Source organism: Peromyscus leucopus, chromosome 22, assembly GCF_004664715.2.
Source record: "Peromyscus leucopus breed LL Stock chromosome 22, UCI_PerLeu_2.1, whole genome shotgun sequence".
NCBI lineage: Eukaryota > Metazoa > Chordata > Mammalia > Rodentia > Cricetidae > Peromyscus > Peromyscus leucopus.
In genome coordinates, this window is record NC_051081.1 from 2,018,533 (window position 1) to 2,046,454 (window position 27,922).

The 27,922-nt window shown below is 54.1% G+C and overlaps 1 protein-coding gene across 1 annotated transcript; it reads right to left on the reverse strand.

The window, feature by feature from the left end:
- Gna15 (G protein subunit alpha 15) lies at positions 1-27,775 on the reverse strand. Its single transcript, XM_028862796.2, is given in 8 exon segments — positions 1-944; positions 5,367-5,520; positions 6,516-6,645; positions 14,553-14,652; positions 14,655-14,680; positions 15,116-15,270; positions 17,320-17,504; positions 27,292-27,775. Coding segments are annotated over 8 exon segments (1,122 nt in total). The 5' UTR covers positions 27,437-27,775; the 3' UTR covers positions 1-717.
- Between the last annotated feature and the right edge of the window lie 147 nt (positions 27,776-27,922).

A 27,922-nucleotide genomic window follows, 5' to 3' on the forward strand; every position in this document is an offset into this window, starting at 1 on the left:
TTTTGTTGTTGTTTAATCGCATTTATTTCTTTGTGTGGGTAGCTGCGTCACCACCACGCACGCCTGTGGGATCCGACTCTGAGACTCCGGCCCTGCGCCTACCGAGCGATCCGGGGACCGAACTCCGGCTGTCAGGCTTAGCCGCAAGCGCCTTCGCAGGCCGAGCCGTCTCGCCGCCCGGTTTCCCCTTTACGGAGCGCCCAGCGGTGTGGGGCAGCTGCGTAGTGTGGTGGGCGGGAGTCTGGGCACGGAGGCTCCGCGCAGCTGCGGGATGTCAAAACCGCCTTTGGCTGGCTCCGCCTCAGGCCCACGAGTGGGCAGACAACAAGCAGAACTTCCTCTCTGCCTCCCTGACACCGTCACGCGTGCCCCAGGGTGAGGATGGCACGGGAGGATGCGGACAGGGCCCCAGACTGGTTCAATCCGGTCTAGGTAGCCCTGGCCGTCCTGGAACTCGCAGGCATCCTCCTGCCTCTGCCTCCCGAGTGCCCGGGTTAAAGGCCTGACTCTTGTCCTTTAGTAACTAGGAGGAGGGCAAGGGATGAATGGCGCTTGGGCCCGGACCAGCGTGGGGAGCCCCCGCCCTGCCGATTCCCGCGCGTCCGCCAGGGAGTGCCCGTCCTCGCCACCACGGTGCCCCGAGGGGAGGGACGTCCCGGGTGGAGTCCCGGCCCCGGCCCGCGGGTAAACTGAGGCCGGCCGGCCGGGCGGGCCACGTCACAGCAGGTTGATCTCGTCTAGGTACCGCGCCAGCACCGAGTCCCGCACATCCTTGAACACACTGCGGACGCTGTGCGTGTCCGTGGCGCAGGTGAAGTGCGCAAAGAGGCGGCGCGCGCGCGACCCCTTCCTGCCGCCGTCGTGGGGCTCCGCGCAGCCCGCGTACACGCGCGCGTACATGTCCATGATGAAGCGCTTGGCGGCCTCGGCGTCACGTCGGGGACCTGCGGAGAGGGGTGGGGTCGGCTCGGCTCCCGTATGTGGCCCAGGCTGGCCTCGAACCCCCCATGTGGCCCAGGCTGGCCTCGAACCCCCATGTGGCCCAGGCTGGCCTCGAACCCCCATGTGGCCCAGGCTGGCCTCGAACCCCTATGTGGCCCAGGCTGGCCTCGAACCCCCATGTGGCCCAGGCTGGCCTGAACCTGCTATGTAGCCCAGGCTGGCCTCCAGGTCACCCTGTAGCCCTGGCTGGTTTCGAACTCCTGACCCATTTGCCTCCACCCTCCTGGTGCTGGGGTGATAGGACAGCAGCTCCAGGCTGGGTTTGTGGGGTGCTGGGGACTGAGCCTTGTGAAGTTCTGGGGGCCTCAGAGCCACTCCTGCCATCTTTATTGAGGGCAGACAAGATCTTTGTCATCCCAGCCAATGGGAGTGAGGAGTCACTTGTAAAAGTCGTGCGGCTCAGCGTGGGGATTTGGGGACCAGGGCGGGTCTTCCCTCACTACTGGGAACAGGACCAGAGGCCTGGGTGTTTCGGGCACGCAGTCCTCCCCAGATGCTGTCAATCTTGGAAAATCGTGGAGGTTACATGGTGGGGGGGGGGGCTCTGGGTGCAAACAGCGCGGGTTCGAATCCTGCTTCCAGGGCAGAGGAGCTGGCTCTGTGGGTAAGACAGCTTGCTGCCAAGCATGAAGACCTGAGTTCACATCCCGGCACCCAGGTGAGAACACTGAGCGTGGCTGTGTGTGCGCGCTGGGACCTGGGGCGGGAGGCTCCGGGGAGAAGGTCTGTCCCCAGGGAATGAGACAGACAGACTGAAGGACCAGGCGGCCCCTCCTGTGGCCCCAGCCTCCTCCCTGGCTTGCCTAGCCAGTGACTCTGCCTCTCGATGCCTCAGTTTCCCCATCTCTACAGTGGAAGACGTCCTGCTCCACGCGGTTGTTTCGTTTGTGAAGTGAGGGGGACTGATGTGACCGGAGCGCACGAGTTTCCTCTTGTGTTCTGTGTGGGTGCTGTGCATGCGGGCGCGGGGGCCGTCTGCCCCGGGAGTCCCACCCTCCCCGGTCTGCCCAGCACAGTGCCTCCCTCTATACGGGGGATTCGAACTCTCGCCGGGCCCTTTCCCCACTGAGCCAGGGCTCTCCAGCCTCGCCAGTTTTCAATGTTTTTTTTTTCTCCTGACAAACAGAATTTCTCTGTGCAGCCCTGGCTGTTCTGGAACTCACTCTGTAGCCCAGGCTGGCCTCGAACTCACAGAGATCCCCCTGCCTCTGCCTCCCAGTGCTGGGATAAAGGACGTGCGCCGCCTCCGCCTGGCTTTAATTTTTCTGGCAATGCTGGGGATTGAAACCAGGGTCTTTCGCTTGCTGGACAAGCACTGTGCCATGGAGCCACATCCTCAGGCTGTTTTGGTCTTTAAAGCAAATAACTGAGGGAATTGTCACAGAAAGCAAAACACGGAGAAATGCCAGCGGTAAATAAGGTTTTGGGAAGCTGTGGTGTTTGATGAGACCGGTCCCAGCTGGGGAACGTGAGACTGTGTGTCCCTGGTGGAGGAGGCGTGTCCTCCCTGGAGGGGCGTGTCCTTTGTTGGAAGAGGCGTGTTCTTGTAGGAGAGGCGTGGCTTTGCTGGAGGCGGGTCCTTGCTGGAGGAGGCGGGTCCTTGCTGGAGGAGGCGGGTCCTTGTTGGAAGAGGCGTGTCCTTTGTTGGAAGAGGCGTGTCCTTTGTTGGAGGAGGCGTGTCCTTGTTGGAGGAGGCGGGTCCTTGTTGGAGGAGGCGTGTCCTTGTTGGAAGAGGCGTGGCCGCGTTGGAGGAGGCGGGTCCTTGTTGGAGGAGGCGGGTCCTTGTTGGAGGAGGCGTGTCCTTGTTGGAGGAGGCGTGTTGGAGGAGGCGTGGCCGCGTTGAAGGAGGAGGTTCCCTGGTTCTGAGAGTACACTCCGCGCCCTCCGTCTCATTCTCTCTCTGCCTGCTGCCTGCATGCGAAGTTCTCAGCTTCTGCTCCAGCGCCTTGCCTGTTTCCCACCACGATGATGGTGGACTAACAAACACTCTGAAAGCGTCAACAAGCCACTGATAGAGTACTTCCTTTTTAAGAGTGGCCGTGGTCATGGTTTCTCTTCACAGCGAAAGAACTGTGACTAAGACACTGGCCCAGCCCTATGTTGAAAACAGTCTTTCCAAACCGCCCGATTTCTCTTCCCAGACGCTCCGGGCGGCAGCCCGGTTCTCAGGCCTTCTCAGCTAAGATGCGCTGGAGGGGCTGGAGAGCGCCCAGAACTTCATGTCTGTCCCCCACTCAGCTTTGAGGGGGTCTTGGGGCTCTCAGCTGTGACAGAGCCAGTGGTCAAATCCTGGCACCAGAGTTCACCGAAGTTGCGTTTGCGTGACCTTTGACCTGGTGTCTTGGACTGCAGCCCGAATCACGGCTGGGTGAGGGTTGAGGTCAAATGTCTGCAGACACTTATCTGCTCCGCATTGCAGATCATGGCCGGATTCGGAGTGGGAGTTCCAGGCTTGCCGATTTCAGATCTCCTAAGCTGGCGGGAGACTCACTTCTGTGCCCTTGGCACAGTCCTCTGTCCCAGCAGGCACAGGAAGCTGGAGAGCCTGCCTCCTGAGACCCGCCGCGGTTAGGTGGCTCCCCTCTTGTTGAACCCGGGTTGGTCAATCAACTTCGGTGGCAGCGACTCGGACTTCCCCGAGGCTTGATCACGATCGACGGCTTCCCCCTGGGCAAACGTCTGGCCACCCAGAGTCAGCCACAGTGAGGGGAGTGGGGCACATGGGGAAAGCTGGCTCCCCAGTGCGCACAGCACAAGACTCCTGGGAGAAGGCAGGCACCTTCTTGGGGTCTCTCTGGTCCCAGCCATGCGGCAGTGGACATCAATTTACCTAGCTCAGCTCTTCCCAAATCTCTAACCATTGGCTGGGAAGGATGGCGCACACCTTTAGTCTCTGCACTCAGGAGGCAGAGGCAGGGCTCAGACTTACAGACCAGCCTGGTCTACAGAGTTGAAGGCCAGCCAGAGCTACACAGTGAGGTCCTGGAGAGAGAGACAGAGAGACAGAGGGAGGGAGCGAGGGAGGGAGGGAGGGAGGACTAAATTCCTGACCATGAGATCTTGAGCAAGGCTTAAGGATGCTTGGGAAGGTTCCTCCCAACAGAGCGGATCCTTGTAGCTCTGTACCTTCTCAGCTCTCCAAATACCCGCTTCCCTACCCGGAAGGGTCTGAGGGAGAAAAAAACAGCGGTTCCCACCTAGCTGCTATGGACCTGCCTTGCTCTGGAAGGTGAGTTCCAATATTGTTTACGTGTGTCATATGTGTCTGCATTAATATGCGGTCTAATGAAGACCCGGTGATGTTACACACCTTTAATGCCAGCACTCCGAAGACAGAGGCAGGCGGATCTCTGTGAGTTCAAGGCCAGCCTGGGCTGCAGAGAGAGTTCCAGGACAGTCAGGGCTGCAGAGAGAAACCCTGTCTCAGGAAACAAAAGAAAAAAAGAAAGATCACACAGATGAGATAACATATTGGATGTTACTGAAAGAGAGTTGATGAATCTATGAAAATTTCAGCACAGGACAGAGGTGGGGGTCAGCAGGACAGCCCCCGCCTAGAATCCCCCAGGGAGGGGCTGGGGGCGTGGTCAGGGTGGAGCCCCGCCAGAATCCCAGTGAGGGGCTGGGGGCGTGGTCAGGGTGGAGCCCCGCCCAGAATCCCCAGTGAGGGGCTGGGGGCGTGGTCAGGGTGGAGCCCCGCCTAGAATCCCCAGTGAGGGGCTGGGGGCGTGGTCAGGGTGGAGCCCCGCCTAGAATCCCCAGGGAGGGGCTGGGGGCGTGGTCAGGGTGGAGCCCCACCTAGAATCCCCCAGTGAGGGGCTGGGGGCGTGGTCACGGTGGAGTCCCGCCTAGAATCTCCCCAGTGAGGGGCTGGGGCGTGGTCGGGGGTGGAGCCCTTGACCACCGTGTTTAAGGCCCTGCAGGAATGGCTACCCACTATAATCCCCACCCCCATGAAAACAGAAATAGATTTTTGTTGTTCTTGTTTTCTGAGACAGGGTTTCTCTATGTAGCCCTGGCTGTCCTGGAACTCACTCTGTAGATCAGGCTGGCCTCAAACCCGCAGAGATCCGCCTGCCTCTGCCTTCTGAGTGCTGGAATTAAAGCATGCCACCACACCGGGCTTAGAAATAGATTTTTATAGAACTTTTCATCCATCTGCTAAGAGGGTCACCTTAATTCCCATTCCACAGAGGAAGAAACTGAGGCTCATGAAGTATCAAAAGCAGCTGAGCTGGGAACCCAAGTCCTTATTCTCTTTGAAACTTCTGGCGACTCTGGATATGGGGTGAGCCTTGGGCAAGGTTCTCGCTGGGGAGCTGCTTCAGGGAGATGAGGGTACAGAATGTTCTAGAACGACTCACCCTGGAAGCTGGGGAAGTATGTGGCCAGGTGGGAGGTGTGGATCTTCTCCTCCAGAATGTCCGTCTTGTTGAGGAAGAGGATAACTGAAGTGCTCCTGAACCAGGGCAGCTCCAGGATTGTGCTGAACAGCGCTAGGCTCTCCTTCATGCGGTTCTGTGGGGGACAGAGGCAGGTGGTGGCCCCAGAAGAATGCCTTCACCCCCTGGGTGATGAAGACTTGGGGTATCTCCGACCCCATCTCTGACTGTGAAGAGCTGGACCTAAGCACCCTGTGTGCCCAGCATCCTGAGTTGAGCAACATTCTTCCAGAATGGACTTCGGATTGGACCACTAAAGTATGAAAACGTCTGAATGGGACTTCTCACATGTGATGGGCCAAGGTGAAGCCCCAAGTCACCAGAGAGCCATCTAATCCAACGACGGGTGCCCTCACATAGGGAACACTGTCTGAAGATGGGAACACACAGGAGGCTGAGCTCCTGTGAGCCAAGCACACCAGACGCTGAGAGGAACCTGGGTCTCAGAGGGGCCTGACTCTTTCCACACCCTGACCTCACACTCCCAGGTCCCAGAACTAAATAAAAACTGGGTGTCTGCATTTTAAGCCACCTGAGCCGCTCTGCTTGGTCACAGTGGCCACAGGACCTTGGTATCTCCTGTGTGGCTGCTCTAGAAGCTGAGATCCATTAATTCAGCCTTCGGAAGGCCAAGCCAAGAGTGACAAAGTCCGTATGTGTGTGTGTGTGTGTGTGTGTGTGTGTGTGTGTGTGTAAGAGACAGAGACAGAGTGAGAGATGGGGGAAGGGAGAGGGGGATATTGAACCATTCTTCTAGGAGATGGTTTCCATGCTGAGCCACACAGAGACCATCCAGCAACAGCACCGGGGTCTACGGTGACCCACAGAGGTTCCTTCGCCTCGTGTGACTTGGGGTGTGATGGCGTTTGGCCACAGCTGCTCCTCGTGGGGTCAGCAGAGGTTGGGAGACCTGTGTGTCCTGAGGTGGGTTTGGGGATCAGGTTCCACAAACGCCCAGCACAAAAGATGGGGGGTTAAGGCACTCCTGTCCAGGCGGGTGTGGCGTCCTGCTCCGATGGAGGGGGTCCTCGCCCCCCAAAGGCACCGTGCCTGTGACGACAGCCCCCTCACCTCCTGATCGTTCTCCTCCAAGCACTGGTCATACTCGCTCAGGGAGGCCAGGTAGATGAGGGCTATGACGTTCTCAAAGCAGTGGATCCATTTCTTACGCTCCGACTTCTGGCCACCAACATCCACGATGCTGAAGAGAAACCGAGAGAACCCCGCCCTTGCCCTTGAGAGAGGTCACATGACCAGGCCCCTGCTCACCATCACCCCAGACTCGGCTGCACCAGAGTCACGCCCCGCCCCGGCCTTGAGAGAGGTCACATGACCAGGCCCCTGCTCACCATCACCCCAGACTCGGCTGCACCAGAGTCGCAAGACCTGTCACCATTGGATGAAAGGACAGACCGCCCAGCTGTGTGGCCTGCTGTAGGAGTCACACTATGCTCACAAAGCTGAGGCAGGAGGATTGCCATAGTGTGAGGGTGGCTGACAGAGAGAGTTAAGGCCAGCCTGAACTACAGAATGAGATCCAGCCCCTCTCTTCCTCCTCCATAATTATATATATGTATATAATAAAAATAGAAGCCACAGGGCTAGGGAGTCAGTCCTGTGGCTAAAACTGCTTGTTAGGCAAATAATGGCTGTGATTTTGAATTCCCAGCATGCACCTGTAATCATCAATGAGAAAGGAGGCTGAGAGAGGAGGATTCTGGGACTGAATAGATAGGTGAGCACCAGGCTCAGGGAGAGACCCTGTCCCACCAAGATAAGGTGGGAGTGAGTTGGGAAACCCCACCCTGACCTCTGGCCTCCGTACACACGTACGTGCACACACATGCACACTGATGTTCACAAGCACACACAGAAACTGCAGAAGGTTCTTCCTTGGTGCAGGCCTGCATGTTCTCTATGAACATCAGGTACATGGGGGCAAGGAGGGGCGGCTCAGCGGTTAGCACACCGGCTGTCCCTGCAGGGGACACAGTGGTGGCTCACCACCATCTGTGACTCCAGTTCCAGGGGACCTGATGCCCTCTTCTGGCATCTTCGGGTACTGCATTCACACACACAATCCCAGCTGACCCCCACATGCTCACATAATTAAACATTCAATTAATCAGTATCAGGAATGTGTAAGACACAAGGATATTGAGTTAGGGGGCCAAAGGATGACACCGCTTATCTGTGAACCTTCAGCACAGGTGCCGACGGAAGGCTGTGGTTCTGGCCACACCTCCTCAGACTTGGTTTTCCCATCAGTAGAATGGGCCCCTGTGTCCTCTGCTGATTCCCAGAATGGATGTGGCCCCTCTGTAGCTCAAGGAGGGCGCACCCTCCCTTCCACAACCACAACAAAAGCAAGGACCACCACCCCTTCCTGTGGCTTCTCAGAAACTGGGTCACTGATATGGATCTGGCTGTCACCTTCCTGAGCAGTAGATATTACTCACAGTGTCGATGACAGACAGACGTACTATGACACTAACGGAATTCTCAGACACCGAGGGCACAGAAGGGGGAACTGAGGAAGGCTCAGAACTTGGAGTTGAAAGGGTTCCTTCATCTACACATCTGAAACTTCACAGACACACAGATCAAAGACCCACAGTCACTTTTCCAGAACAAGCACTGTCACTCAAGAGTAGGAACCAAGTGTAGCACAGGGTCACGCCTCAGCACTGAGGAGGCGGGAGCAGAAGGTGCTCTGTGAGCTTGAGGCTAGCCTGAGAACACGGAGAGAACCTGTGTCAAGATACTCACACATACGTGCACATACAGACACACACAGACACATGGAATCACATGCATACATACATGCACGCATGCACACAAACACGGACACATACAATGGGGGAGAAGCAGACAATGATAGACTTCTGATATCACTTCCCAAAACTGCACTCCAGGTCACTGAGAGCCATCAGATCATTTATGAGTTTCTATGCCAGACCAGAGACTGCTCAGTCATTCCTCAAAGAAAGAAAACAAGTCAACTCTGCTTCCCATGTGCTGCCAAACTAGATACCTTTCCTCAGCACTCACAAACAAACCCCCATCCATCCACCTACACATCCATCCATCCATCCATCCATCCATCCATCCACTGACTCAGCCATGTAAATATCCACCCATCTACTCACCCATCCACCCATCTACTCACCCACCCATTCATCCATTCATCCACACATCCATCCATCCATCCATTCATACAACCACCCACCATCCACCCATCCATCCACTCATTTATTCAACCACCCACCCATTCATCCACATGTCCATCCATCCATCAATCCACAGACCCATCCATCCATTCACCCACTCATCCATTCATTCATCCACGTGTCCACGCATCCACCTACCTATCCACCCATATATCCATGGGTCCACCCAACAATCCATTCATCCATCCACCCATTCAACCACTCATCCACACAAACAACCATCCACTCATCCATCTACAAATCCATCCATCAATCTATCCACCCACCAACCCATCCATCCACCCACAAACGCAACGATGCATCCATTCAAGTACCCACCCATCCATCCACCCACTCATTTATCCATTCATCCACTCAACCACACACCCATTATTCATACACCCACTCATCTGTTCACCCACTCATCCATCCATCTACCCACACATCCATCCATCCATCCATTCATGTACCAACCTATCCATCCACCCATTCATCCACATGTCCATTCATCCATCCACCCATCCATTTATTCATCCATCTATCCACCAATCCACTCATTCACCCACGCACCCATCTAACCATCTATTTGCAAAGATCCACCCATTCACAATCCATCCATCCCCTCACCCATCTGTTCATCCATCCATCCATCCACACATCCATTCCTACATGTATCCATCCACCAATCCACCCACCCATCCATTCACATACCCATCCTTCCCCTATCCATCCATCCATCCACTCATCCTTCCATTAATGTATACATCCATTCATCCACCCAACCATCCATCCTCTCACTCATCTATCTATCCATCCATCCACCCATCCAGCCATTTATTCATTCATTCACCCACCCCTCTGTTACCATACATCCACCTATCCATCCATTCATCCACCCACCCATATGTCCAAGAATCATCCATCCACCCACTCATTTCCCAACCATCCATCCATCCACACATCCATCCACCCACCCATCTGCCTATCCATCCATCCATCTACCCATCCATCCATCCATCCATCAATCCATCTCATCCATTCACCCATCCATCCATCCACCCATCCATCCATGTACCAATCCATCCACTCACCCATTTACCCATATATACTTCGATTTACCCCATCCATCAATCCACTCATCCATCTCGCACCCATGCAACCATCCATTCATCCACACATCCATCTACCCATCCACCTATCCATCCATCTATTCCATGCATTCATCCACCCACCCACCCATCCTCTCATCCACCCATCCATCCACCCATTCAGTCACCCACCCACCCATCCATCCATCCACCCATTCATCCACACATCCACCTATCCATCTATCCATACACCCATCCATCCATTAAATCATATATCCATCCATCTATCCATCCATACATCCAGCCAGCCATATGTCCATGCAATCATCCATCCACCCATCCATCCATTCATCTACCCACCCATACATCCAAACATCCATCCATCCATCTACCCATCTGCCCATCTATCCATCCATCCACCCATTTATTTCCCAACCATCCATCCATTCCATCCATCCACCCATTCATTTACACATCCATCTGTGCATCCATCCATCCATTCCTTCATACACCCACTACTTCATCCATTTACCCATCCATCCATGCAACCATCCATCCATCCATCCATCCATCCATCCATCCATCCATCCATCCATCAATTCCATCCATTCACCCATCCATCTATGCATCCATCCATCCACCCACCCATCTACTCATATATACTTTGATCTACCCCCATCTATCAATCCTGCTGTGGGATGTTCTGTATGTCCTGTGGGAGCCCGTTCTTGGGTTCCTCGTGGCTTTACCCAGCAGGTCCGCATAGAGGATGATTAGGACCACGGGCCTGAGTGCAGGTGTCTGAGATGGTCTGCACTTGGCTGTGCTGTGGGATGGTCTGTATGTCAAGTTGCTCTGATTGGTCAATAAATAAAACACTGATTGGCCTGTGGCTAGGCAGGAAGTATAGGCGGGACTAACAGGAGAAAAAAAGAACAGGAAGGCAGAAGGAGTCACTGCCAGCCGCCACTCTGACAAGCAGCATGAAAAGATGCTGGTAAGCCACGAGCCTCGTGGCAGGGTATAGATTTATGGAAATGGATTAATTTAAGCTATAAGAACAGTTAGCAAGAAGCCTGCCATGGCCATACAGTTTGTAAGCAATATAAGTCTCTGTGTTTACTTGGTTGGGTCTGAGCGGCTGTGGGACTGGCGGGTGACAAAGATTTGTCCTGACTGTGGGCAAGACAGGAAAACTCTAGCTACACAATTCACTCATCCATCTCGCAACCATCCATTCATCCACCCATCCATCAATCCACAGACCCATCCATTCATCCATCAACCCTTCTATCCATCCATCCATCCACCACCCATTCATCCATCTATCCATCCATCCATCCATCCATCCAGTCACTCAACCACACACTCATTCATTCATACACCCACCCATCCATTAATCAACTCATCTATCCATTCACCCATTTATCCACCCACCCACCCACCTACCCACCCATCCATCCACCCATACGTTCATCCATCTATTCATCAATCCACAGACCCATCCATCTATCCACTCATTCATTCATTCATCCATCCATCCAACCATTTGTCCACATATCCATCCATCCACTCATCCACTCATCCATTCATCCATCTACACATTTATCTGTCTGTCTATCCACCCACTGACCCATCCATCCACCCACAAATGCATTCATTCATCTATTGATCCATATATTCATATACCCACCTATCCATTCACCCATCCATTTATCCATCTGTCAGTTCATCCATCCATCCATTCATTCACCCACACACCCATTCATTCATACACCCACCCATCCATCTATCCACTCATCATCCATTTACCCACACATCCATCCATACACCCATCCATATACCATCCATCCACATATCCATCTATCCATCCATTGAACCATCTATCTGAAAGCATCCACCCACTCACCCATCATCCATCCCCTCACCGATCCATTCATTCATCCACTCATCCATTCACCCATCCATCCATCATTCTACTCATTCATCTATCCATCCATCCATCCACCCATCCATCCATACATGTATCCATCCACCAATCCACATACCCACCCATCCATCCACCCATCAATCCACCCACCCATCCATCAACCACCCATCCTTCCATCCATTCATCTATCCAACCATCCACCACTCATCCACCCAACCAACAATCCACACATCCATCTACACATCCAGCCAGCCAGCCAAACATCTACCCACACATTCATCCATCCATCCATTCATCTATCCACCCTCCCATCTATCGATCATTCCATCTATCTACATATCCACCTATGCACCCCCTTTCACCCATCCATTCATTCATTTATCCTTTCATCCATCTATCCATCCACACAACAAAACACTCATCCACCTACCCATCCATCCACTCATCCAATCACCCATCTATCCATTTATCCACTCCCACCAATCCACCTACCCACCTATCCATTCACAAACCCATCCATCTAACCAACCAAACACTTATCCACCCACCCACCCATCCATCCATCCATCCACCAACATCCATTCATCCATCTAACCATCCATCCACACATCCATCTATCCATCCACCCACCCATCAAATCACCTATGCATGCATCCATCCACTCAGCACCCATCCACTTACCCACCTATTCATCCATCCATCCACCAATCCATTCACACATGGTATGCATGCATCCACCCATCCATTCTTTCACCCACCCATCCATCCATCCATCCATCCATCCATCCATCCATCCACTCCTCCATCTACCCATCCATTCTCCCACTCATCCACCCACCCAACCACCCATCCAACCAACCAACCACCCTTCTGCCACTGACCCATCTACCCACCCAACCATTTATCCACTCATCCACACATCCATTCTTCCATCCATCCATACACCCACTGATCAATCAATCCACCCATCTGCCCACCCACCCAATGATCCATTTATCCACGCATCCATTCAGGCATCCATCCATCCACCCATCCACCCACCCATCCATCCATGCATCCATTCACCCACTCATCCACTCACTCATCCACCCACCCAACCCCCCACCCATCCTTCATTCACCCATCTACCCACCCACCCATCCACACATTCATCCACCCATCCACACATCCATCCATCCACCCACCCATCCATCCATGCATCCATTCATCCACCCACCCATCCACCTACTCATCCATCCATTAGTACACAGACTTGTCTGTCCACTGACCCATCCACCCACCCACCCATCCACCCACCCATCCATCCATCCATTCACCCACATGTCCATTCACTCATCCATCCTTCTAGTCATCCATCCATTCATCCATACATCCATCTAACTATCCAACCACTTATTCACCCAACCAACCATCTACTTATCCATCTACACATCCATCCATCCACAAACGCATCCATTCCTCCACTCATCCATCCATCCACTCACATATCTATTCATCCATTGATCCATCCATTCATGTACCCACCCATGCATTGATCCATTTACCTATCCATCCATTTACCCATTCATACATTCATCCATCCATCCATCCATTTACCCATTCATCCATCCACACATCCATCCATCCATCCACTCAACCACCCACCCATCCATTAATCCACTCATCCATCCATCCATCCATCCATACATACATACATACATACATTCATGTACCCACCCATCTATCCACCCATCCATCCTCCCATCCATCCTCCCATCCATTCCCCCATCCACCCATCCATCCATCCATCCATCCACCCATCTATGCATTCATCCATGCATCCAACAATCCACCCATTCACCCACCAACCCATCCAACCATCTGTCTGCAAGAATTCCCCCACCCACCCATCAATCCACCCTTCCACCCATTCATCCATCCATCTATCCACTCATCCCTCTACCCATCCATTTATCCATTATCCACTCATCCATCACCCATCCACCCATCCATCCATCTATTCATCCACCTATCCATCCATCCACCCATTCAAATACATATCCACCCACCCACCCATCCTTTCCTCCATCCACCCATCCAACCACTCATCAACCCAACCAACAATCCATCCATCCACCCATCCACCCACCCATCCATCCATCCATCCATCCATTTACCCATCCATCCATGCAACCATCCATTCATCCACTCACCCATCCATCCATGCAACCATGCATCCATTCATCCATCCATTTATTCATTCATTCACTCATCCATCCATGCAACCATCCATCCACCCACCTATCCATCCATCCATCTACTATTCCATTCATTCATCCATGCACCCACCCATCCATCCATATCCATCCATGTATCCATCCATCCACCCACCCATCTACCCATCTCTCCATGGATCCACCCCCATCCATCCATCCACTCATCCATCTCCCACCCATCCATCCATCCTTTTATCCATCCATTCACCCATCCATTCATGCAACCATCCATCCACCCACTCATCCATCTACCCAATCACCTACATATCCATCAACCCACCCATGCACCAATCCATTTACCTACCCATCAGTCCACTCACCTATCTGTTCACTCACCCATCTATCTACCCACCCACCCACTGTTCCATTCATCCTTTCATCTACCCATCCATCTATCCACCCAATCATCCACCCATTCATCTATTCATCCATCCATCTACCCACCCTCCTATGGATCCTTCCATCTATCCATCCACCACATCCACCCATCCAACCATCCATCCACCCATCCGTCCATCCGTCCCTTCCTTCTTCCCTCCCTCCCTCAAGGATTCAGCTCCTTTGTTCCTCCTACACAAGGAATCTCCTACCCCCCACCCCAGTCCAGGACTCTGCTGGGTGCTCACCGAAGCTTAGTTTTCTGCACGGAGAAGCAGTATTCATTGATGCCTGTGGTGGGCATGCGACTGCGCAGCACGTCCTGTGCTGTAGGGATGTAGCCCTCTCGGAGATGCGTTCCAGGTGTGACAGGTAGCTGTGGAGGGGACCAGTGAGGCCAGGTCCGGCTTCAGGCCAAAGCAAGGACCCGGCTGGGACAGGAGACCCAAGAGCTCTGGGCCAGTGTTCCCTCCAACAGCACCTTGGATGTCTCGTGTTGTCTCAGGCCCTCGAAGGACTCTGACCTGACTTGGGGGTCACACATCTGGGCCATCCACTCCTGGGAGAGTTCAGAGTGCTGGGCGGAGCCATCAGCCTCTCTCTAGTCCCTGTCCTCCGTGGCCCCTCCCGCCCTGGCCCCTTCCCACTCCAGCTACACATTCTGAGACTCCGCCCCAGCCCTGGCCACTCCCCTTGCAGACCGCTCCCCTCCTGGCCCGTTCCTTCGTGACCACGCCCCATGCCACGCCCCCACGGCCATTCCCAGTGCTCGGACCCCATGACCATCCGCTCCTCACAAACCCGGACTCACTACACTGCGGAGTCCAGCAGGTGGAATTCACGCCTGCGCTCGTAGCAGGCGCGGATGCCCGCGTCACGCCACAGGTACTGCATGGCCGCTGCATATGGCTTCCCAAACGCGGTCACTTTATAGGGGTCCTGGGTCATCACCAGGCTGGCGTGCTTCTGTGGACGGACAGGAGAGAGGTTCGGGCAGCCTGTGGTAGCTGCGGGCCCCAGACCCATCCCTGAAACACATTCCCTCTCCCCCTTTCTTCCGTCCTAACTGGCCCAGCATCCCTTCGGACACTGGCCCACACAAGCAGAGGTGGTAATAATGAACTTTCGTCCTTCCGTGTCCCCATGCCAATGCCTCTCCTCCAGGAGGGCCTCTCCCAGAGCTCCGCGGCCTCACTCTGGGCTCCCCCAGATGGGCTGGGGGAGTCCGAGGACAATGGGTGAGGGAGGGCACCCATGAAATGAGACACTGCAATTGTCCCCGGTTTATAAAGGCCCCGGGAGGGGCAGGCAGGCATCACCAGCGCTGTGCGCCAGGCCCAGCTGTCCTTGTTCAAACCACAGCAGTCTCTGTTCCCTCGCCCAGACACTGGCCTTGTTTACACCCCCACAACGCACTGTGCACACTTGTGCCTGTGTTCACACTCATGCAGTCGCGCACGTGGACATGCATTCGCTTGCACTGCCCATGTGGGGCATGCGGTTGTGTTTGTTGTGTGTGAACAAGGCCTGAGGCCTTTCCCCTCCAGACTTTGAGGACCCCGTGGCCAAAAGGATTTTGAAGAAAAGTCCCATGTGCTCCCGTGCAGGGTCCAAGTCCTCATCCTGGGGTGCGGGGAATCATCCTAGCTGGGCCTGTTGACTGCTTCTACCCACCATAGAGGGAAAGGGGGTCACAGGACCCTTACCTGAGTCGCCAGCAGCTCCCTGGCACCTGGTGTGAGCAGCTCAGCCTTAAATGAGGCTGAGTTCAGGAGGGACTGGAATCTAAGGGCTGAGGAAGGCTAGGGGAGGGGCCGATCCCTGCTGGGTAAGGCTTTCCGGGGGCCTGGTGGGGAAGGGGCACTCACACCTCTCTAACCCCTCAGTATGCTCTGTAGGGTGACCCAGGAAACTGTTCCCAAGTGAACTCTGGCGATGGTGCCTGTTTGTCCTTGGCACCTTGGGAAGGGGAGGGGGTTATTCATGCTGCCACCTGGTGGGGGGGGGCACCTGGCAGGGGGGAGGGCATGTGGCCGGGGGGGGGGACGGGACAGATTTTAACTCACAGTCATGGGGGTGTCACTGGGCAGGGGAACATATGGGTGACCCTGGGTGACAGGCAGGAATGGTGAGGGGTGGTCCCTTCCCCAAGAACCTGTCACAAAGGTTGTAGCTGGCCATGAGCTGGACCCTGTACCCCCAGACTTCACATGGTGAAGCTGGGACTTTGGAGCCTCAGCATGCCATGGAGATGGAGCCTTGAAAGTGACTTCATCAGGGTGGCCCTAAGGGGAGACCAGGGTCTGGAGAGTTGGCTCAGAAGGTAAAGTGTTTGTGGCACAAACATGACCTGAAATCCACCCCAGAATCAGTGGAGAAGACCAGGCATGGCAGCATGTGTCAGTGACCTCAGTGCCTCTGGTCTCCAGTGATGCCTGCACATACACTCATTAAAAACAACAGAACCGGGCATAATGGCGCACGCCTTTAATCCCAGCACTTGGGAGGCAGAAGGCAGGCGGATCTCTGTGAGTTTGAGGTCAGCCTGAGCTACAGAGTGAGTTCCAGGACAGCCTGGGCTACACAGAGAAACCCTGTCTCAAAAAAACAAAAACAAAAAAATCAATAAAAATGGGGGTGTGGGGCTGGAGAGATGGCTCAGCGGTTAAGAGCACTGCTTGTTCTTCCAGAGGTCCTAAGTTCAATTCCCAGCAACCACATGGTGACTCACAACCATCTGTGATGAGATCTGGTGCCCTCTTCTGGCAAGTGTATACATAATAAATAAATAAATAAAATATATTTTAAAAATTATAAAAAAATTAAGTAAATAAAATAAAATAAAAAATACTAAAAAAATATAGAGAAAATCAACTGCCCTAGTAAACTCATTTCCAGCACCAAGGTCAAGGTGGACTTGAGCAAGCTGTTCTTTGGATGTTCCTAGGATGCCAGGCTGGGAAATGCTTTTCATCGCCTCTGAAAACATCACACAACTCGGGTCTTTGTGCTCACCTTGCTGTCAGGCCTGCTGTAGGGGATCTGCAGCCGGTCCATGGCATCGATCATGGCCTGCATGGAGACGAAGATGTTCTGGTAGACGAGCGGCCGGAAGGCCCTGCGGTCGTCCTCCGAGTAGCCAGCGCCATGGATGATGCGCATCTGTTTGATGAAGGTGCTCTTCCCGCTCTCGCCGGGTCCTGGGGACAAACAGCGTGCTCAGAGGTAGGCGCTGAGGCTGCCCACGACGTCCACGGAGCCCACAGTGCCTACAGAGCCCATGGCACCCACATAGCATCCACCGTACCCATGGAGACCACGTGGTGCCCACACTGAGCCCACAGCACCTACGTGGAGCCCACGGAGCCCACACAGAGTCCGTGGCTCCGCACAGAGTCTATGCCACCCACGGAGCCCACACGAAGCCCAGGGCACCCACCATGAGCCCACGTGGAGTCCATGACGCCCACATGGAGCCTGCGGTGCCCACACAGAGCCCACGTGGAACCTGCGGTGCCCTCACAGAGTCCATGGTGCCCACACGGTACTCACAGAGCCCTGAACTACTCAGTGTGGACCGGCGTCTTAGTTCCGCCTCACAATGCTGTGACAGGGGAGAACTGTGTGGCCCTCAGTCCCGGGCAAAGCTTCCACGGGGACAGCAGAGGAAGCGGCTCTTCACACCCCCCAGTCCGTGGGGTCTTCACCCTCAGTTACCCTCATCTACACAACCCCCAGCATGTGTGGCCAGAGGCTGACCTAATCCAGAATAGTCCTTACAGTTGTGGGTGGGGCTTGTCTCCTAGGTGACTTGATCAGTATGAAGCACCCTGGGTCCCTGTTCTAGTCAGGGTTCCCATTGCTGTGAGAGACACCATGACCAAAAATCAAGTTGGGGCCCAGCGGTGGTGGCACACGCCTTTAAATCCCAGCACTCAGGAGGCAGAGGCAGGCGGATCTCTGTGAGTTTAAGGCCAGCCTGGGCTACAGCTCGAGTTCCAGAACAGCCTGGGCTATACAGAGAAACTCTGTCTAGAAAAACCAAAACCAAACAAACAAAATAAAAACAAATCAGAAAAAGAAAAAAAAAACAGTCGGGGAGGCAGGGGTTTATTCGGCTCACACTTCCACATCACTGTTCGTCACTGAAGGAGTCAGGACAGGAACTCAAGCAGGGCAGGACCCCGGAGGCAGGAGCTGATGCAGAGGCCATGGAGGGAGCTGCTGACTGCTTGTTCCCCATGTCTCAGCCTGCTTTCTTACGGAACAGCTGAGGCATTTCCTCAGCAGAGGCTCCTTCCTCTGATGACTCCAGCTTGTGTCAGGTTAATGTGAAAGTACCCAGCCATGCCTCATGGGATATGATGTCACCACACCCCGGCTCATGCTCTGTGACCCTGGGCCAGTGGCACCGATGAGCTGAGCCTGTCTCCATGTGCACAGTGATGAGAGCAGCAGGGTGCCCACCAGTGGTGAGGATTACAGAGACACGGGGTTGGACGAGGTAGGTGGTGGTCGGGAAACTGGGGCCCAGAGCAGGGAGCAACCAGCTGCCCGCATTTCAGAGCCAGCAAATGTGCATCTGTCATGTGATTCCTTAGTTCTGATCCTTGGGTTTTTTTTAATTTTATTTCTTAAGAAAGATTGAGCTAGGTATGGAGCAGGCATTTAATCCCTGCACCCAGGAGACAGAGGCAGGGGGACCTCTGAATTTGAGGCCAGCCTGGTCTACACAGAGAGAGCTTGTCTCAAAAAAAGAAAGAAAGAAAGAAAGGAAGGAAGGAAGGAAGGAAGGAAGGAAGAAGGAAGGAAGAAAGAGAGAGAGAGAGAGAGAGAGAAAGAAAGAAAGAGAAAAGAGAAAAGCATTTGTCATTGGTCGCTGACCTCTGCCACACAAATACACAGAAACCCAAGTAAAACACAGAAAGACATCAGTATGACACCTGAGGGGTCACATGGAAACCGAGTCATACCTCCCTGCTCATAGCATTGTTGGGGCTGGGTGGAATGCAGTGACTCACTAGGGCGGGGCAGAAGCCACAGCTGAGCGCGCTCCTGGCTACCAATAAAGTTTTATCGAAACCTGGCCCAAGGATTTGCTTTTGTGCCAAAAGGGCAGGGATAAGAACCGGACTTCATAACCATAAACCATCCTGCCGTGGGGGGTGGGGAGACGCTTTGGAACCACTCAACTGTGTTTATAATATTCTGCTTTTGCTACACCCATTTCAAGAAGAGTGACATTTTAGAACAATTCTTTTCTATTTGATTGGTTTTGGTTTTTTCAAGACAGGGTTTCTCTTGTATAGTCCTGGTTGTCCTGGAACTCACTCTGTAGACCAGGCTGGCCTCGAACTCACAGAGATCCGCCTGCCTCAGCTTCCCGAGCACTGGGATCAGAGGCGTGCCACCACCACTTTGGCTTAGAACAGTTCTTTCAGATTTCTTTATTTTATTTTATGTGTATGAGTGTGTTGCCTGCGTGTGTGTCTGTGTGCACCAAGTGTGTGCAATGCTCGTGCTGTTCCCAGAGGGCATCAGATCCCCTGGGATTGGAGTTGCAGACAGCTGTGAGCCACCAAGTGAGTGCTGGGACTTGAATCTGGGTCTTCTGCAAGAGCTGAGCCATGTCTCCAGCACCTGCACTCTGTGTGTGTGTGTGTGTGTGTGTGTGTGTGTGTGTGTGTGTGTGGTGTCTGGGGGGGGGTGTGTGTGCACAAATTCTGGAGCCAGGCCTGTCAATCACAATCCTCCTGCCTCAGCTTCCCAAGTGCCAGGGTGACAGGTATACACCACCATGTCCAGAAGAAAGACAAACTTCAGTGAGTGAATAGAACAGAAGACACAAGGCCAAGCAATCGGGCCAGGGAAGTCACAGGGGAAGCCATGGCTCTAATGACTGGTCCATAATGACTGAATTAAAATCTCCCCTTTGGGGGCCAGGGCCGGGACACAGACCTCACCTTGCTGCTGTCTCTCCGTGACCCTATGAGCACACCCTGCCCTGAGGCTGTGCCCACCTTCTCAGCTACAAAATGGACCAAAGTGAAAAACTCGCCCGGGGACCAGGAACCAAGAGGTTGGCGCTAGCTGGTCACCTGTCCATCCCCTGGGGACACTGCACACAGCCTTTCCAAGGAAGGGAAGTGGGACCAATGCATGAGACTCCCCAGGATGGGGGTCGGGGCTCACGCAGGAGGAAGTGGGAAAAGTTACAAGAACAGAAAAAGGAACAAGAACTGGTACCAGTGGTCCGGGGCTCACCTGCCGTGCGTGTGGCTGGGGGGGGGGATCCCCGACACCACACAAACCTGGCACGGAGGTCCACACCTGGCATTCCAGCACTGTAGATGGGGACAGGAGGGTAGAGTTCAGGGCCATCTTCAGCTACATAGTGAATTTAAGGCCAGCCTGGGCTACATGAATACTGGCTAAGAAGAAAAGGGGGGGTGGGTAGTGACTGGGGCTCTGCAGACCTGCTAAGGGCAGGAGACTCAGTGGAGGGGAAGGTGGTCAGTGCCACTGTCTGCAAATCTGAGGGTCGTTTGGACGGGTCAGGCAGAGGCATGGCCCTTCTCTGAGACTCAGTTTCCCAAGGTGTTCAGTCTATGAGACCGAGGAGTCAAGAAAGTCTCTTATTAATGATGTTTGCGGGAGGACAGGGACAGTGCCGTGAGGGATAGAGGAAGTTGTGTGTCAGCTGCCTGGATTCTGGAGGGGGTCCCCTTAGTGAGGGTTTGAACTCAGCCTCCTGCACACTAGGCAAGGGTCCCACCCCTGACCACGCCCCCAGCCCCTCACTGGGGGATTCTGGGCGGGGCTCCACCCTGACCACGCCCCCAGCCCCTCACTGGGGGATTCTAGGCGGGGCTTCACCCTGACCACGCCCCCAGCCCCTCACTGGGGATTCTAGGCGGGGCTCCACCCATGATTCGCCCCTAGCCTTGTTTATTTTTCAGAGTCTCACTAAGTTTCTACACTGGACCTCACAAATGTTGCTCAGCATTTCAAGAAGTCTGGGTCACAAGCGTGTGCCACGGGTCGCGATGACTCCTGTGCTATAATGCACCCGTGTCCCTGTATCCGGCTTGAACAGTGATGATGATAATATGCGCTCCCTCTGTCACCGTCTCCTGAGATCCCGGCTGAGAGACTGCATGCCTGCGCAGTCGTCACAGATGACTAGCATTTACACCATTTCCAAAGAGACACACAGAATCAGGGAGGTGATAGCGGCAGCCCAGGGTCACAGAACCAGAGGACGGACCAGGCCGTGAACCAGGGCCCTGTGGAACCCATTAGCAGAACCGGCCATGTGGTGTCAACATCCACCACTGTTGCCCATGAGATTTCCAGGGATGCTATGGGGTGGGACCACAGGGCAGGAGACATGACCTGGGACTTCCTAGTCACCCCCAAATGCTCACATCCTACTTCTATCTGAAGGGCAGAGAATAGTTACGCCCCCCACCACACACACGCTGACCTGAGTTTTTAAATTTTGCTATTAATCTGTTTTTTCATTTTATTTTCTCTGTGTGTGTGTTTGCATGTGTCTGTGTGCCTTGTGCATGCAGTACTCACAGAGGCCAGAAGGGGGCATCGGGTCCCCAGAACTGGAGTCACAGGCGGTTGTGAGCCCCGTGAGGGTGCTGGGAACCGAACCCGGGTCCTCTGCAGGAGAAGCCGGTGCGCTAACCACTGAGCCCCAGTGATAATATTCCCCCCCAAAAGGGGCAGATGGGGGTCACCACTCCAGGAACAGGAGGCCTGGTACTTTGAAGTCAGTCCTGGGCAACACAACAAATAAAACTAAAGTGGGGTGAGGGGGGTGTTGGAGAGACGGCTCAGCGGTTAGAGCACTGACTACTCCTGCAGAGGACCTGGGTTCAATCCCAGCACCCGCGTGGTTACAACCCTGCAACTCCAGTTCCAGGGCTTCTGACTCTGGTTTATGGCCCCCTCAGGTGCTGACCACACAATGATGCACAGACAGATGTGCAGGTAGACACCCAGACACTAAAAACAAAACAAACAAACATCAAAATAAACACACACACAAACCCTTTTTGGGGGAACCTATTCCCCAAACTAGGGTGCCTCAGCCAGCCTTAACACACGAGGAGGAGCTTAGTCCCATCTCAGTTTGATAGGCCATGCTTTGTTGACACCCAAGGGTGCCTGCCTTTCTGAACAGAAACAGGAGCGAGTGTGGAGGGGTGGAGCGGAGCAGAGGGGAGGCAGAGGGGAGGAGGGAGGGAGGGGAAATTGTGGTCTGGATGTCAAATGAAAATAATTAATTAGCTGGGTGGTGGTGGCGCACGCCTTTAATCCCAGCACTCGGGAGGCAGGGGCAGGCGGATCTCTGTGAGTTCGAGGCCAGCCTGGGCTACAGAGTGAGTTCCAGGACAGGCTCCAAAGCTACACAGAGAAACCCTGTCTCGAAAAACAAAACAAAACAAAACAAACAAACAAAAAAAGAAAATAATTAATTAATAAAAAAAATAAAACCGAAGACTGAAGTCCGTGTCTCAGAACACGGAATGAGCACATGCTCCGGGCATGTTCATGTTACAATGACAGGCTGCATGCTTTGTGACTATGCGAATTTTACCTCGATGAAAATAAATTTTGTTAAAGACTGGGGGGGGGGGAGTCAGTTAAAACAATACAACAGGGTCAACTCTGTGGGACACGCCCTTACTCCCAACAGCCTTCCAGTTAGATTCAAATTTAGGGGGGGCTGATGTAGTTGCAGGTCAGCCAGAGTGACCCAGTGGCCGCAGTAATCACAATAGTAGGGCTGGGGTGCGTCTCTTGGTGAATCATTTGCTATCCAGTCCTGAGTACCTAAAACTGAATCCCCAGTGCTTGGAAGGCACGGACAGGGGGATCCTAGGGCTGCTGGCTGGCGCCTAGGGAACCCGTGAGGCTCTGGGTCCAGGGACAGATGCAGCCCCACAGCCGCACGAAGCAAGGGATGAGCAATGAAGCAGGTGTGGACTGTGGCCTCCACACGTGAGATGGAAGCACCCATGACTCTCCCACACCAGGGCTCAGGAACATCCCGTGACACATCACTGTTGAAGCTCTAAAGCACAAGGAGGCAGATGCAGCTCTGGGGCACAATTGCGGGTGCTCTTCCCTTCCCAGAGACCTCCATAGTGGGTTGTGGCTGTAACAGCTCTCTCCGCCTGGTCAGGCTGCCTGACCCAGATAGGAAGTATCTGCTTCCTTCTGGAGACGGCAGGAGGAAGTGGAACTAGGCTGGGGACAGCAATGTGGGGGTCGTCCTGCCGAACTTGGATGTCAGGAGGACCCAGCATCTCACTCCCACCCTAGGAAATGGCTCAGATTAGCTGTAGACCCCAGATAAATACTGGCACCTCCCCATGCCTCAGTTTCCTTAGTTGTCGTTTGTCACTGGGGCTCTTCAGTCCTTGACAGCAGCACGTGAGCAACACCAGACTATGAGACCATCGGCTGCGTGGTTTCAGAAAACTTGCTTCACCACTCTGGGCTTTCTCTTGGTCACATGCTAACTGCTTCATGCTTGGCACAGACATGCCCCTCTCCTTCCCCAGGCAGCTTCCTCAAAATCCCTGCCAACTCCAGGAAAGAAATAACATGTTTTTTTGATTCGATTCCTGTTTTCAAAAAGAGACTGAGAAGCAGCCACCAAGTAAATGGAATGGACAAGGTCTGCAGCACAAATCCCTGAAACCATGTCAGTGCTCAGGAGACACACTAACCACTAGGTTTACCTGCCCCTGGACAAAGGATGACAGGGCAGGCAAAGACCTGAACAGTGTTGGCAATGTGCCCTAAACAGACAGGCAGGAAAAGGCTGGGGAGGACTAGGGATATTCTATCTTGAAAATGGACTCATCCATCCATCCATCCATCCATCCATCCATCCATCCATCCATCCACTCATCCATGTGCCCATCCATCCATGCCTCCACCCATTGATCCATCAACTCATCCATCCACCTGCCCATTCATCCATCTACCCACCCATCCATCAACTCATTCACCCATCCATCCACCCACCCATCTAACCATCCATTCATCCACCCACCCATCCATTCATCCACCCATCCACCTATCCACTCTTCTATCCATCAACCCATTTGCCCATCCACCCATCCATCCATCCATCTATTCATCCACCCACCCATCCATCTATCCACCCATCCACCATCCATCAACTCATTCACCCATCCATCCATCAACTCATTCACCCACCCATCCATCCATCCATCCATCCATTCACCCATCCATCCATCTACCCACCCACCCATCCATCCATCATCTATCCATACATTCACCCACTCATTCACCCATCCATCCATCAACTCATTCACCCATCCATCCATCCATTCATCCATCCATCAACTCATTCACCCATCATCCATCCATCCATCCATCCATCTACCCACCCACCCATCCATCCATCCATCAACTCATTAACCCATCCATCCATTCATCTACCCACCCACCCATCCATCCATCCATCTATCCATACATTCACCCACTCATCCACCCATTCATCAACTCATTCACCCATCCATCCATCCATTCATCCATGCACTCATTCATCTATCCATCCACCCACCCATCAACTCATTCACCATCCATCCATTTACCAGTCCATCTACTCATCCATCCACTCACCCATGCATCTATCCACCCACCCACCCATCCACTGACCCATCCATCCATCCCCCCATCTATCCATGCATCCACCACTTACTCATCCATCCACCCATCTATCCATCTGCTCACCCATCCATCCATCCATCCATCCATCCATCCACCCACCCATCCATCCATCCATCCATCTATCCATCCATCCATCAGCTCATCCATCCATCCACCCGCCCACCCATCCTTCACTGTGTGTTTATTGAGCTCCACCTGTATATGGTCTCATCGTGCTGTGTGCTGGGAATGCAGGACTGAAGAAGACACACTCAGTCCCCGCCCTTTTGTTATCTACTCTGTAATTAGAGACACAATCAGTTAAGCAAGTAGAGGACTTTGAATACAGATCTGAATGAAAAGGAGGAAGGGGAATGACAGGACTGTCTGAGAAGCCTGCAGAGCCAGGCAATGCTGTTGTCCCAAGAGCTGAGCCTTGGGTTCAGACTCTCCTGGAGTAAAGAGCCTGGCCACTCAACGTCCAGGGCACAGATGAACTTCGATGAAGCTAGTGTAAAGGGCCTGTGGTGGAGCCAGTGATGCTGAGACATCCCAGAAATACTGCTGAAGTGACAAGTCACAGGCTTGAGGAATCAAGGGAGAAAGAGAAATGACCAGTATGAAGCAGATTCAATCAACGACAGTGCAAACCCTGACTCAGGAAGAGGAAATCAGGCAATGTGGTATTTTTAAATGCGCTCCATTTCTCTTTCCAGTACTGGAGGCATGAATCCAAGGCCTCACAGGCACTAGTGAAGTGCTCCCCAAAAGGACCCACCCCAGCCCCTCACATTCTAGGCGGGCCTCCACCCTGACCACGCCCCAGCCCCCCAGTAGTGGATTCTAGGTGGATCTTCACCCCGAGAAGTACTCTCAGGACACAGAATACACTCCTATGATGCTTCAATTGCATAATGGGGAGAGTTGTGTCGTGGATGGGGGAGTCTCTTTTCCCCTTCCATCTCTGTCTGTCCAGACTTTGAACTCAGGTCGCAGGCAGCAGGTCCCCCTCCCCTCTGAGCCATCTCACCTCCCTCGAGAAACTGAATCCGTCATTCAAAGCCTTCCGGGCCCAGATGGGTTCTTTATCAAAGTGACCAAACATTTCAAGATGAGGTAGGGTGCCAGGATGGCTGAGTGGTCTAAGCCGAGAGCAAAAGGCAGTTCTCTGTGTGGAGCCAGGAAGCTGACGCCTGAGTGGAGCATTATGAGGGAGAGCTGTAGAGGCTCCCGTCTGAGGCGTGAGGCTGGGTGGATGTGGCTCTGTGCCATACCCGGATTATTAAAGGGGAAGGAAAATGCCCTTTCAGAAACAGAAATTAAATGGCACTTACTGAGCACTAACTTTTATTTTCTTTGATGATGATGATATATTATTATTATTATTATTATTATTATTATTTAGACTAGGTCTCAATATGTAGCTCAGGGTGGCTTTGAACTCAATGGCTATCTTGACTTTTCAGTTAACCAAGTGCTAGGATTACATTTGTGTACTACCATGCCTGGCTTTTTATTTTTCAAAACAGGGTGTCATGTAGCCCAGGCTAGCCTCAAACTCCTGTAGCTCAGGACCTGGAACTCCGGGTCCTCCTGCCTCCACCTCCCCAGTGCTGGGCGACAGAAGTGCGCGTCCCATATCTGGCTCATATGGCCTTGGGATGGAACCCGGGGTCCCCCAGTGCTCGGGGATTGTGCTGCCAGCCGAGCCGGGGGCCCTGCTCTGCCCCTCCCCCTTTTATTGATTTCTGAGACAGTGTCCCACTTGGCCCAGGCTGGCCTCTAATTCACAATCCTCCTGCCTCAGCGTCCTGAGTACTAGGATGGTAAGCACAAAGTGGTTTGGACGGTTTAAGAATTCAGTGTTGATGAATGAATGAGTGAGTTAGTGAGTGAGTGAGTGAGTGAGTGACTGACTGACTGACTGACTGACCCAGTCAGTCCACTGATGTACGTAAGCCCAGAACCAAGTCCTTGGTGGCCATGACCCGGTGACAGGCGGCTTGGATCCCTGGCTCAGGCAGCTGGAGAAGAGCCTCGGCCCCTCCCTGGGCCAGGCTGGGCAGCAGCTCACCTCCATTCCCTTCCTGTGACACACGCGGGTGGCAGCGCCCGCCGCCGCCGGGGCCACCTCCCGGCAGCCAGATGCCGGCTCAACCTTGACTCCTTGCTCTTCCCATCCGGAAAACGGGTCTGCTAGCGAGCGAGCGAGCGAGCCTGCCTGCCGTGGCTGTCCCCTCCCGGCGGTCACTCTGTCTGGTCCCCTAGGCCGCCCACACTCACCCAGCAGCAGGAGTTTCAGTTCCCCGCGCTCCTGTTTCTTCTGTTCCAACAAAATCTTGTTGATCTCCTGGTCGATTCTGGCCGCCGTCTTCTCCTCGTCTGTGAGACACCAGGGGCAGCAGCCCCGGGTCAGGGACCGGGCCATGGCGGGCGCCTCACAGGCCACCAGGTGACATCGCCCCTCGGCCTGCAGCCGCAGAGTGGATGTGGGGGTCACTCCAGGGCCCCCCGATGTCCCTGCCTCGGGCCTGCGGGAGCCGAGGCAAGGCCCGTGAGAGGCCTGGGTGCTGGGAGCAGGGCGGGGATCTGGGTGCCGGCTCCCGCCCCCTCCAACCTGCCCAGACCTGGCCCTGCCCGCCCGACAGGTCGGTGGCAGAGGCTCCGGCGGATGCAGAGGGAGGGGTGGCCGCCGCCCGCAGAGCCCGGGCCTCCTTCCTCCTTCCCAAGGAGGGTGGCCTCGCCCCCGGGGCTCTGACGCTGCTGGCCCCAGCTGGCCCCCTCCCCTGGGCCAAGTAGGAAGCTGCCAGTGGGCACAGCTGTTGCTCAGGGCTGATTTCGGAACCTCTGAGACAGGGGGAAGTCTGCGCTTCCGCGTCTGCCCGGGCTCGGCACACACACCGACTTGATATTG